This window comes from Perognathus longimembris, chromosome 21 (genome assembly GCF_023159225.1).
Source record: "Perognathus longimembris pacificus isolate PPM17 chromosome 21, ASM2315922v1, whole genome shotgun sequence".
NCBI lineage: Eukaryota > Metazoa > Chordata > Mammalia > Rodentia > Heteromyidae > Perognathus > Perognathus longimembris.
Window position 1 is genome coordinate 32,917,912 of NC_063181.1, and position 13,766 is coordinate 32,931,677.

The 13,766-nt window shown below is 40.5% G+C and overlaps 1 protein-coding gene across 1 annotated transcript in view; it reads right to left on the bottom strand.

Moving 5' to 3' along the window:
• Positions 1–675: 675 nt before the first annotated feature.
• The window catches only part of Tacc1 (transforming acidic coiled-coil containing protein 1), a 66,161-nt gene continuing 53,070 nt past the window's right edge, over positions 676–13,766 (bottom strand). Inside the window, exons 9-14 of the mRNA XM_048330932.1 lie at positions 12,401–12,477; positions 10,574–10,617; positions 7,565–7,725; positions 6,273–6,379; positions 4,465–4,585; positions 676–3,076 (exon numbers count right to left, since the gene is read on the bottom strand). Of these exons, the coding sequence (XP_048186889.1) occupies positions 3,008–3,076; positions 4,465–4,585; positions 6,273–6,379; positions 7,565–7,725; positions 10,574–10,617; positions 12,401–12,477 (579 nt within the window). The 3' untranslated portion in view covers positions 676–3,007. The remainder of the gene's footprint in view (positions 3,077–4,464; positions 4,586–6,272; positions 6,380–7,564; positions 7,726–10,573; positions 10,618–12,400; positions 12,478–13,766) is intronic.

Below are 13,766 nucleotides of genomic sequence, written 5' to 3' on the forward strand. Positions count from 1 at the left end.
TACCTTGCCAATCACATGGTAAGCTGTCTTGCATCAAAATACTGGCAGGTAAAAGCTAGGGATACTCTGGCAAGGTCAAACACTGAAGAAGTAGCTGTGGATTTAGGTGATGGGTAAGATCACCTAAAATTCCTGAACCTCCCTTTTTTTTGTAAGAGGATGTGTGTGTGCATATGCGTGCGCGCGCGTGTGTGGACGCACAGCACACGTGTACGTGCATGCAGGTGCTGAGTAAAACTCAGGAACCCAGAGACCTTGTACATGCAACGCAAATGCTCTACGACTGAGCTATCTCCCCAGCCCTTGCACCTCTTGTTTTTTTTGTTTTGTTTTGTTTTGTTTTTTTGGCCAGTCCTGGGCCTTGGACTCAGGGCCTGAGCACTGTCCCTGGCTTCTTTTTGCTCAAGGCTAACACTCTGCCACTTGAGTCACAGCGCCAAGCGCCACTTCTGGCCATTTTCTATATATGTGATGCTTGAGAATTGAACCCAGGGCCTCATATATATACAGGGCAAGCACTCTTGTCACTAGGCCATATTCCCAGCCCGTACCTCTTGGTTTTGTGAGACAGGATCTCTTTAAGCAGCTCAGGCTGACCTCAAACTCTCAATCATTGTGCCTCTAGAGTGCTGGAATCACAGGCATGGACCACCACACCCCAAGCTTGTTCTGTTCATTGCCTAACAAATAAGTAACTTGGCTCCCACATATGATGAAGTAAACTTGACTATGTTCTTACTCTCTCCAGAGTGCTAAAAGCTTTTTTTTTTTAAATGGGAGGGATTTATTTTTAAAAGAAAAACAAATATATTTCATTCTTAGTATAATCTTTTGATTTGTCAGTTGTAAAAGCTACATTTTTATTCTTGTTGGAGAGGAGCCATCTGTCAAACCAAAATGGTAAACATTTCCTCATAATAGTTACATCTGAGAGGCCAGCGGCAAATCCTACTCACCAAGGGCCCTTGCTAGCTCCCTTGAGCAGCAACTTTATTCAGTGGGGTCAAGTTCTTAAGTCTCTTCTACCAATGTGTTAGGGAAGAAGTGTTGTCACCCCCATTTTCACACATGGTATGGATGTACTTTCAAAATACAAAGTAAGCTCATACAGATGACTATGAGGCTGATAATATAGGTCAGTGGCATAGCACTTGCCGAGCATGTGCAAAATCCTGGCACTGCAAGAGAAAAAAGATGACTATGGATGTATAATGGAGACCACTATAGACATTTTGTATGAAAGTAAGTTAAGATTTGAGCAAGTAAACATAGATAAGTCACCAAAACGCAGCAGCAAACAATTTCATACTATTTCTGCAAAATGCAAAGCTCATTTCCCTTGTAGCAGAGGATTAAGAAGAAACTGGTTACACTACCAGAAGACACTTGCACTGGGCACTAGGACTCTGGCACAGCATTTACATTAAGCCACAGTGGTTACTTTCAAAGCCCAAATGATTGTCAAGCCAGTTCTCCAACCACAAAAAAATTGCTGTTGTTTTTTGTACAGAATGTTAAGACAATAGGCTTTAAAATACAGCCTAAGCACCAATTGTGATAAATGTATATTGGTAAAACATGGATTCTGCCTTGAAAAGACATTACTGGCCTCCCTGGGGCTAAAGATTATACCCACATGAATAATATACTGCTAAAGAAATACTCATTTGCAAGATATAGTCTCTGGGAGGCACAATTCGTTGCTGAAGTTGGCTCATGCAACAGTTTTACAGAAGTAGGAAAACAAGTATGTATTGAATATAGTGCATATCACCATGAGGATTTGGGGGTGTACAATTAAGACAAAAGAGTGTGTTAGCATTTTAATGCATTTCACATTGCCTGTCCAGTAACTCACTAGCATAATGTGAAAAGGTTCCATTCTGGGTTAACATTCCACCACTGAATGGACTTGGTATGGGTCTGAGGAGTCTGCTTTTGTCTGTGTGTACATCCTCCCTGACTCCCTCCTCAGTATTCAAACGATCTTTTGCAATGTTTCCCAGTAAGCTGATTTTCAGACTGGCACACTGATTTATTTTGGCAAAAAGTCTTCTCCAAGCTTGAAACCCAAATCTTCAGCCTTCACATACTCAATCTCATTTGAGGAATAGAGAGGTACTGGGAACTAAATCCAGGGCTGTGCATAGGCAAGTGCTCTAACACTTACTCCACACTCCTAGCTCTTTTGTATTTTTTATATAGTTCTTGACTTGGAACATCTTGGATGTGCTACCACAACTTACCACTTATTTATTTATCTATTTACTTAATTTATTTATTTTTGAGACAGGATCTTGCTATGTTGCCCAGGCTAGCCTTTTTCTCCTGGGTTCAAACCATCTGCCTGCCTCAGCCTCCTGAGTTGCTGGGACTACAGACACATACCACTGTGTTCAGCCCCTAAATTGCTAAGTTGGCATTTGGAGTCAGGGCTCTGTTTTAAAGTAGGATTTTAAATATGGACGTATGTTCTTCTATAGAAAAGTTCTTAAGTAATTATGCTTTGGGGAAAAAGCAGCAGCATATATAGACATGTATGTATGGATAGGAGTATGTACATAAAAGAGCTCTTTGTTTATAAACAAGAAGTAACAAAAGGTCAAATTATCTCCTGCAATAAATCCAGATACTAAAAGTCAAAAGATTAACTTGGTCATGAAATATCAAACAGCGGAGAATAGATAAGAGCCCAAACAGTGGCCAAAAAGTTAGAAATTAAACGAGAAAAGAAAAGATGATGTGAAGATGAACCAAAAATAGAGAAATCACACATAGACTCAGCAGCCTGTGTGACTGGCCCCACCCCTGGGAGCCTGGAGACGGGCACCGCAGGCTTTGCTCCTTCCTGACCGGTGGACTCCGGGGTCTTCCAGGCACTGGCAGCAAAGCAGGACAGGCAGCAGGGGGATGTGCTTTTTTTTTTTTTTTTCCTCTGCAAAGGGACAAATTCTTCCTGGGTAACGCAAGATAACATGGCAGACCTGCTGAGCTAACGGGAGGAATTTCAGTCAGTCTTCCCCAGTTTTGCAATCAGCTCATCACAAATTTTTGTCAGTTCTTCAATTTCTTGGTTCTGAAAGATAGATAATACAATTACACAGGCATGTGTTCTGAAAAAGGCAATCATAGCTAGACAGACTTACGGAGATATCTTAACTTAGTGATATGTTACTTTCTGCATCTCTAAGGAAAGGGAGGCCATGGCCATGTACTTTCAGCCCAGACAATGTGCAGGTACTCATGGTGTTGAGTCTAGACGGAGTCAAGGATGAGCCTAAAGCCTGTCCATGAACCTTTCCATTCCTACTTCTTATCACAGGAAATATGCGGAGGACATGCGAAAAACACAAGTATCAGGGTCTTACTCAGTTGTCAGCAGCTCAGGGATTAGAGTCTGGAGTCTGCATGTCTCAAGGACACTGAGGGGCTGCTGACTGCCATGCTTGAGCTCAGGGGCTGTCACCAGCTTAAGTGCTTTTTTGAAGACAGAGTCAGTAAAAACATGGTAGAAAAATGATGAGCTAAAAAATGCTTAGTAGTGGGAAATAGGACACTGCTACCAGAACCCAGCATTAAGAAAGGTTTCTTCTATTACAGTAAATTTGCCCTTGGGGCAGTCACCCTCTCCAGCTGGCATACTGTAACAAGGAACTACACAGGAAAAAAACTCATCAGTGACAAGAATAGCCTAAGGAACTGTTCTTGAGATGTGCAGAACAGAAATGCATCCTGTGACTAGCAATTACAATTTGATACACAGTCTGGCCTACCCACTATGAGAATGTGCTCACCATTTGGGAAATACCCATCACCCACCTATCCAAACACCAACAATGGACCCTGGATACAGGTCTTCTCATTGCCAGCCTTTGAATAAAGTCATTTTCCTTGCTTCAACACCTAATAAGTTGGCCTGTCAGGCAGTGAACAGTTATATTTGGGTTCCAACACTGACACTGACTTTAATTTGTCTACAGCTAGATATGTAGTTGATGTGGGGCCATCCTGTACACTGTAAGATGCTAGACACCAGAAGCTTCTCCCAGTCATGACAACCAATTAATCTCCAGACATTGCTTAATGTCCCCTAGTAGGGAAAACTGCCCATAACTGAGAGCCAATAAACTAAAGCAATGAAAGGGGAAGATGTCTCCATGTACTGTATAAAAAACCAAGCAGAAATGAAAGGTCTTGTGATCCTACTAAGAAGTGTTTGGTCCTCTGCATGTCAGGTAAAACCCAACATCCTCTCTGTACCTTCAGCAAACAAATTCTATAAGACATGCATGAAAGGTTAATAATATCACGAGTCTACTCTGAATCAGTGGGAGAGTTTAAGTTAGAAAGGCAAAGCCACTTTCACCCACGTCCATGGTGAGCTAAACACCCAGGTCCCATCTGCGCCTCTGTGGAGGACAAGCAAGTGTTTCAGAGATTGTCCACACCAAGCCTCTGCCATACCTTCTGCTGAAGAGCCCTCTCCAGGGACTCCACCTTCATCTGCTCCTTTCGGAGGCCAGCGTGGAGGGCTGCACTCTCAGCCTTTGCCTTGGTGCGAACCTGAGCAATTTCTTCATTGGCTCTGTTTATGATGGGTTTTGTTGTTGTTTAGAATAAAAGAGACAAAAAGCACATGGTTAGCCACTGGCCCAGGTAGAGTCAGGATATTAAATACTGACTTCCTAAAAACGTATACTGAAAAGAACTGACTGCATGATCAGGGAACACTCAGGACCTATGGAAATAGAAAAAAGTTTTTATAAACAGGACTGTTTATATGGTGCTACTTTTTAGGGAAAAAATGAAGTTAAGACATTAGTTCCTGGGATACATTTTTAAAATTTTATTGAACTTAAGGAATAAAAAAATTAAGCCAGGTGAGGTGCTGGTGGCTCACACCCATGATCCTAGCCAGTCAGGAAGCTGAGATCTGAGGATCAAGATCCAAAGCCAGCCAGGTCAAGAAAGTCTATGACACATTATCTAAAATTAAGCACACAAAAAATGAGAAATGCAGTGGAGGCTCAAGTGGTAGGGCGCTAGCTGAGCACACAAGCTCAGGGACAGTGCCTAGGTCCTGAGTTCAAGCCCCAGGATTGGCACAAAACAAAATTTTAAAAAGTTATGGTCAATCAGGAAGCTAAAAGCTTGGGGGGGGGGGGGCGGGTAAGAGAGAGTAGATGAATAGCAAAGGGAATGAGAGACAAATACAATCAGAATACTCAATCATTTGAAGATTGAACATTAAAAAAAAATTAAGCCAGAAAAGCACTTTAAAGAAAACAGATAGACTACTGTATACCCAGCACAGAGAAGCTCTTTGTTACTAAGACATGGAATTCAGAAACTGAAAAAAGATTGATGCATTTGCTACCTTAAAAAATAACATTTTGTAAGTGGATGAGTGGTTCAAGTTAACAATGTTAAATATTTCAGTATCAATCCATAAGGAACTTTGCATGCAAAAGAGTAATCTACAACATTTTCCTGCATCATAGTAGTGGAAAATATTTTAAATGTTCATCAAGAGGGATTTGTTAAATAAATGATACATTTCAACAATATGATGCCATATGGAAGTTCCTCAGAGATTGACACTAAAGTATTTTTAAAATTACATTACTATGCAAACAAGCAAGGGAAGGGCTAGAATAGTTTAGTGGTAGAGTATATACAAAGTCCTGCATTCAATCCTTACCATCACACACATACACATATGTACACACATGCATGCACATACATACACAGTTTAAAATGAAGAGAGAAGAAATGTGTATTCAGAAGGCAAAATAGAAATGAATACTGATTACCTAGGGGTATCAGCAATCAGCAGAAATAGGGAACCTCTTTCCTGCCAAGAGCCATTTGGATATTCGTAACATCATTCATAAACCATACTAAATTATAAATACAGGTAGATGCAATACTTCTCTGTCCCATTATGTATCAAATGATTTTTCAGGTCTAGACAGCCGTTTGACCAGATGTTCCCCATCCCGAAGGACTCTAGCAGATGCCAGTTAGAGTAAGAAGTTGAATCCTATGCCTTTTTATACTTCGTAATGTTCAAATGAAACATTGCACACACACAAACAGAAACCTAAAGTTGTAAAACACTTTTTGTGTTTTGAATTTTAGTTTTACAAATAGGAATCCAAATAGCAAAATGTACAAGTATCTATTATTTTTAGATGAAAAATGAAGTTTCTGTCTTTACCAATCTGTCCACAATATTATGAAAAGTGAAACACAAGTTTATACATACTTACTTGTCTAGTTTTTCTTCTGCATGGATTTTCAGGGCCTGGTATCGTTGCTCCTCTTGTTTTACTCTGGCTAAGTAGTCCTGAGCACATTTTTTCAAGGCTTCTTCATTCTGTTTCAAAGTAAAAATTTTAAACAGACAGATATCTTTGTTTTTGTACCATGAATCTGCTGTTTTGTTTAATAGGAAAACAATCATTATTTTACTGTACTTTCCTAATGTCTGAATTTTCAATACTGTTCATTTACTAATATTGAACAGTGGCTTGATCCCCATGTTATATAACTTGGCTTGTCTCATTTTTATTTAGGAAATGTTTTTGGTCTTCTGAGGTGGAATCTTACTATGTAGCCCCAGCTGTCCTTGAATTTTGATTCTCCAGCCTCAGCTTCACAAGTACTATCACAAATACTCGCTGTTCTTTAACATATTTTAGTTGTCTTTAAGTAGTTTAAGGGGTCTATTTTAACATGAAAATTAATAATTCTAAAGCTTGTGCATATAGCTGAGGGGTAGAATGTCTACCTAGTGTGTGTGAAGCCCTGGAAACAATAGCTGTGTACACACACACACACACGTACACACGTACACACACACACACACACACAAAATTTCACTGCTTGTAAAAAAGTTTTTTGGCAAGGGGGGAGCTTGAACTCTGAGCCTGGGCACTTCCCCTGAGCTTTTCAGCTCAAGGCTAGTGCTCTACCACTTGAGCCACAGTGACACTTCCACTTTACTGGTAGTTAACTGAAGATAAGAGTCTCACAGACTATCCTGCCTGGATTGGCTTTGAACCATGATCCTCAGATATCAGCCTCCTGAGCAGCTAGGATTACAGGTGTGAGCCACTGGTACCTGGCTCTGTAAACTTGTCTTATTACTAACATGCAACTAAATGATTATTTAATTTCTTCCATAATATGCAACATTAATTTTTAAAAATCCAAGTATAATCCCTTTTACTGTTATTAATATTGGAAGGATGAATGATGAAAAAGAACAAATCCAGGATCCTCCTAAGATCTGAGGGCTCCAGTTCTTGTTCACTGTACCATACTCTAGTTATGTCGGGATCACTGGCTTAACCCAGTGGAATGAGAGAGCCCCCAGCTGCCTGTGGGATCTCAGAGAGAGAGACAGAAAAAAAAGTGGAGCTTTACTGTAATTAGAAATGTTCAGGCCAATAGACCCTGAGCTTCCTGTGGAAAGTTACCAGTCCTTTGACATATATGCTGACCCATTACCAAGAAACCATACCCCTGGCCAGTAGACAGGTGGAAATGGACACACTACCTTCTTGAAGCCTTCTAGCACACTTTTCAGGTTCTCGTATCTTCTGAAGAGATCAGAAAGTGACCGCTCCACGGAGTTCAGGTCAGCCAGGGCCTGCTCCTTCTCCATGGTCAGCTGCTGAAAGCTCTTCTGAGAGGTCATACTTGTCCTCTGTTCATCTTCTGGGAATCACAAATTAAGATGACAACTTCTTTAGTAATTAGTCAAGCATCTTGGAAGGTCAGAGTCTGCCTTTTGCCTCAGTGGTGGGGACATAGCCATGGGTATAACAAAATCCCCATTCTAATACGAAAATATAAAGTAATCCGTGATGGAAAAAAGTAAAACAAGGCAAGAAGAATAGGAGGGAGAAGCGGTCATCTATAGAGTGGCCTCTCTCAAGTGGAGATTTGGATAGAGACCTTAAATAACTGTGGGTAAAAGCATGCAACTACCTGGAGAATATTCTAGAGACTGGATAGTCATAGCCAAGGCTGAGTTGTGAAGGCAGTTGGTGATGTGGATAATAGAAAATAGCATTTCAGTTCTTTAGTGTAGAAGATCAGACCAGATTTGATTTTGGAAGCCAGTCTTTACAACAGCCACTAGAAAGAGGCTCTAAATTCAACACAAGAGGATCAGTTACTATAATTTTGTAAAGGTACTACTGAATCTAATGGACAGAAATCTAAACTTGCAAAATAAGGACTCACTCCACCCACAGGTTAGTGCCAACGGAGAGCTTTTCTACAGAGACAAAAACAAAGAAATAAACCCCCAACAACAGAAAAACCCCAAAGATGGGTCTGGAAATATGGCTTGGTGGTAGAGTGCTTGCCTAGTATGTATGAAGCCCTGGGTTTGATTCCACATAAACAGAAAAGGATAGAAGTGGTGTTGTGGCTCAAGTGGTAGAGTGCTAGCCTTGAGCAAAAAAAGCTCAGGAACAGTGCCTAGGCCCTGAGTTCAAGCCCCAGGACTGGCAAAAAAAAAAAAAAAGAACCTAAATACAGCAGATGCTTATAATTAGCAGTCTGTATCTAATAAGACTTTGCCTACTTATTAAAATGTACTTGTAATCCCAAAATTAACACTCAGGGGCTTCTGCAGTTATTGTGGACATGTAACTATAATTTGTATTCACTTAATGCATACTTTCACATTTGAGGCTGAAGGCTATGCTCTGCCTTCTTGGTTCATACTATAAACAAGTATCCTTGCTGTAGTCTCTTTAAGGCCACCGATATGCACTTCTGTTGGTGGCCTCAAAGACAATGCTGAAATGTTGCTTGGTGTTTCTAAGCATGACAAGGCTGGGATGTGTCTTGGGGTATGTAAACTTTCTCCACCTGAGTTGAAGCACTTCTGGCTAAAGTTCAATGTTATTAAGTCAACAATCTGGGCTGGGAATATGGCCTAGTGGTAAACTGCTCGTCTTGTACACATGAAGCCCTAGGTCCGATTCCTCAGCACCACATATATAGAGAAAGCTCAAGTGGTAGAGTACTAGCCTTGAGCAAAAAGAAGCCAGGGACAGTGCTCAGGCCCTGAGTTCAAACCCCAGGTCTGGAAAAAAAAAAAAACAAAAATAAGTCAACAATCTATATTAAGTGAGGCCTCTGTAAAAAGAAACACACATAAATAAGATAAAGTTATAAACTGATCAACTGATGAAAATGTTATGAGCAGCAACTTGCAAGAAACTAGCCCCATTATGCTCCTGAGAATCCATGTGCTTTTTTTCATTGATTCAGTGTTTGCTATAAGTATAAAATATACTTACTATGGTTTCCCCTATGGTCTGACTGTTTATACTCCCTGCCCCCTATTCCCATCTGCATGTTGAAAAGAAGTCCCCAAAGTGACAGAATATGTATGGTGTCTGAAGAGGTGTTACAATTTGAGTAAGAACTTTTACCCATCAGCTCCTAAAGTGAATACTTATTTTTCAGCTGGCTGCACTATTTTGGGAGGTGGTAGGAAGTTGGGGAAATAGGGTCAAAGGGAAGGAATTAGGTCCCCGGGGGTCTTGTCTTGGCCCATTCCTGTCTCTTGAACCCTAGATTAAAGAACATTATGTTAAGTGAAATAAGCCAGGCACAGACAGGCAAATACTGAACATTTTCAGTGATGTGTGGAGGTTAAATGAGATGATTTCACAAAAGTAGAGGCTAGATGGGAAGGAAAGTCTGTGAGACTCATCTCCAATTAACCATCAGAAAATGGGATGTGGCACTGTGGCTCAAGTGTTAGAGCGTTACCCTTGAGCTGAAGAGCGCCCAGGCCCAGAGTTCAAGCCCCTTACTGAACAGAGTATTGGTTGCTGGAGGTTAGAAAAGGCTGTGAGTTTGTGAGACAGCAGAAGGTGAGTGACAAGCCTCCAAAATGCAGGAGGAATAAGTCAATGTTTTACAGTGGAGTAAGGCAGCAATCTTTTTAAGAATTCATATTTTATAAGGAACTAGAAAGAGCATAGCAATTGGGTCCCATAACAAAGAAATGATAAATGTTCAAGGAGAAGGAAAGGTAAATTACCCTGATTTGTTTACACATATTGTATTCATCAATCAATTTATCACACTGTGTCCCATATTCATTTTTTAAAGTATTTTTTTCCTCTCTTAATTTTCTTTTAGTTATTTTTTATTTATGTGGTGCTAAGGAATCAAACTCAGGGCTTCATGCATGCTAGGCAAGCACTCTACCCCTAAGCCACATTCCCAGCCTCCCTTAATCACTTTTAATCACAAATATGTGTCAATTTAAAAACAGACTCTGGAGAGCTAGCTAGCCCTTCTGGCCAGCATGTGAGGATGAAGTGAGAAGGATAAGAGGAATAGTCCCTTGCCAGACACAAGAACCTGCCGGAGTCCTGATCCCGCCCCACCCCTCAGCTCCCAAACCGAGAAGAACAAACGTCTGTTGCTTCTACGCCACCAGTGTGTGGTATGGTTATGGCTAAGGCAGGCTCCATGGCTCAGGCCCTAAAGTCTTTCTCCTTACCAATCATGTGGGCAATGGTCTCCTTACCAATCATTTGGGCAATGGTCTTTTCATATTCAGCCACAATTTTCCTAAGGGGGAAAAATAGTATCAGAAGAGAATTTTCCAACAATGGAAGAGGAATGCTGTCTATAACTCATGAATGTATGCTGACAATTTCCATAACCCACTTGTTTTGTACCCTTCTTTTTTTTTCCTAATAGAACATTTGCTAAACTTCAAGTATGTTCTCAGCACAGAAGCAGGTGGTTGTCTTTCTTTTGCTGTCTTTCAAGTGCTTAGCAAGGCCTCACATAGGCCAGGTGGGTGCTCTACTACTCAGCTAGCCTAGTCATAAAAGGTTTTTCTTTCTTTCTTTTTTTTTTTGTTTTTTTTTTTGGCCAGTCCTGGGCCTTGGACTCAGGGCCTGAGCACTGTCCCTGGCTTCTTCCCGCTCAAGGCTAGCACTCTGCCACTTGAGCCACAGCGCCGCTTCTGGCCGTTTTCTGTATATGTGGTGCTGGGGAATCGAACCTAGGGCCTCGTGTATCCGAGGCAGGCACTCTTGCCACTAGGCTATATCCCCAGCCCAAGGTTTTTCTTAATAAGTCTTTTATTCTATGTACCTATCTGAATACCCCAGGAGAGCAGATTAATCCTACTTATACAAATCGTGTGTGTGTGTGTGTGTGTGTGTGTGTGTGTGTGTGTGTGTGTGTTGGTCCTGGGGCTTGAACTCAGGGCCTGGGTGCTGTCCCTGAGCTTTTTTGCTCAAGACTAGTGCTCTACCACTTGAGCCACAGCTCCATTTCTAGCTTTCTAGTGTTTAACTGGAGATAAGAGTCTCACAGATTTCCTTGCCAGAGTGGGCTTTGGAACCGCAATTCTCTTATCTTAGCCTCCTGAGTGGGTAGGATGTAGGCATGAGCCACGGGCACCCTCCAACAAATCAATTTTTCGTAAATTAAAGACATAATTCATGGCTTTTCTTATGAGACTGAGACATCTGATGTCAGCCCTTCCTAGCCCTCATCTACCCTGTCAAGTTCTTGGTGCCTTCTGATTTAGTTGCTAGTTTGGTGTCCTAATTCTAAGTCTTATTCAGTCTTTCATAAAGATCACTCACTCAGGTTAACCTCTCACTGTCTTCTGCTCCTGCCCATGCAGAGTTCTTCCCTGTGGCTTCCTCAGTAAGAATGACTACTCTTTGCCTTGTCCCTTACTGTGTGTCTACCTTGTTGGGTGCCACAAAAGGCCTAACACCCAGGAAATGCTCCCAAACCAAGTAGTACAGGAGCCACAAGTTAGAATGGTATTATTTTAAACATTCTAATGAAAAAGTGCTGGCTGTGTAGAATAAGAATTAATCAGGCTTTTTAATCTGTCTTCTTTGATGTTATGCGTGAACAGGAAAAACAAAGATTTCAACTTAAAAGTCAATTTTGTTTCCTGTTAACAAGCTTTTAAAAATTTCATTATGTATAAAGAAAAATTTTTTAAATGATTATGTAATTTGAAGCTACCCTGTATAACTAACCTTTTAAAAATATTATGAATGTGTTTCCAAAATTAAATGTATCATAAATATATAAATAAATCTTATTACTCTGTATTCCAAGTGGCTATTTTTGCATACATTTGTGTTGATTTCTTTAAAAAGACAAGAATTATGTGATTTTGCTTACATATAATTGTCTGGAAACTCAAACACATTTGAGTACCTGACTAGTCAGTAACAACCTACACAATGATATTCTCAAGGAACAGAAATCACAAAACCCCAAGTTGTCAGCAGTTGGTTCACATGCAGACAGTTGTATATCATATCTAACAAAGCACAAAGGTATCAGCTCCCACCCCCACCTCGAGGCTAACCTCATCTCCAAGACTTCTTGTCGGGTTTCTTCATATTTTTTCTTCCATTCATTTGCTTCAATCTCTTTAGTGATTATCTAGGTTATAATAGAGTCTGGTTTTATAATAAAGTCTATTACACTTAGAATCTGAGATTAGAGACATTAATAACACACAATATGTTCCACTGATATTAGGAGTAAGAAACTTCAGTATCTATATATAATGTTCATAAATATTTGGAAAAGTGCAGTCTCAGGATACTGGAACAGAGCCACCAAGGAAGGGTATGGAATAGTTCCCAAAAATTAATGTGGTAATAACAAACTGTGTGAATTTGTTTTGTTTTGAGACAAAGTCTCACTAAGTGGAAACTCTGGATCTTCCTGTCTCAGCCTTCAAAGTGCTAGGACTATAGTGATGTACAGTGCCCAAGCAGTAGAAGTTTCTAATTGCTTGATAAGACTGCAGTAAGAGGATATAGTTTATTTGCATATATTAAAATAGAACAATAAAACCTGTAAAATTGTTTTTAAAAGGGGCAGGAAATGGGGAGAGTAAGAAAGTGGGAGGAGTTGTTTGGGATATACATTATATACATATCACAATGAAAGCTCTCTTCAATAACTTATGCTAATAAAGAAACACCTGGGTGCTGGTGGCCTGTAATGCTAGCTACTCAGAAGGCTGAGATCTTAGGAGAGTGGTTCAGATCCATCCCAGGCAGGAGAATCTGTGAGACTCTTATCTCCAATTAACCAGCAAAAGCTCAAAGTGGAGCTCAATGGCAGAATGCCATCCTGAGCAAAGAAGCTAAGAGACAGTACTCAGGCTGAGTTCAAGCCCCGATACCAGAATAAAAGAAGAGAGAGATGGGGTGGGGAGGGGAGATACAGAGAGATATGAAAAGAAGAATGGAGTCAGAGGAGGTTCCGGATGCATACTACCATGGGTTCCATCTGTTCAGGTAGGACCTTGTTGTTCACAGCAGAACCCATTTCCATATTTGGGATGCTCTTGCTATATGGAAAGAAATACTCTAAACTCACTACCTCAATTTTATTTTTACTGGACTACTCCTACCTTTCAGTACACTTCTTTATGGTGCTTTCTTCTTCATATATTCTCCCTTTTAGAGCTTTCAGTAAAGATCTCAAGAATCAAGAAGCCATCGGTGTGCTTTAGGTGGCCAAGTACATCTTTACTTTGATCCATTAAGTATTCATCTCATAGGTAACTCTCATGAAGAAGATGAAGTCATTTCCCTCCCTTGTAAGATGGGATGAGTGGGGAGCCTTTTGACCAGTACTTCCAAGTTTTGACCATAGGAAGGCATCTCCTATAGCCAGAATAAGGCTATTATACAAAGTAGATTCAGGGACTTTTG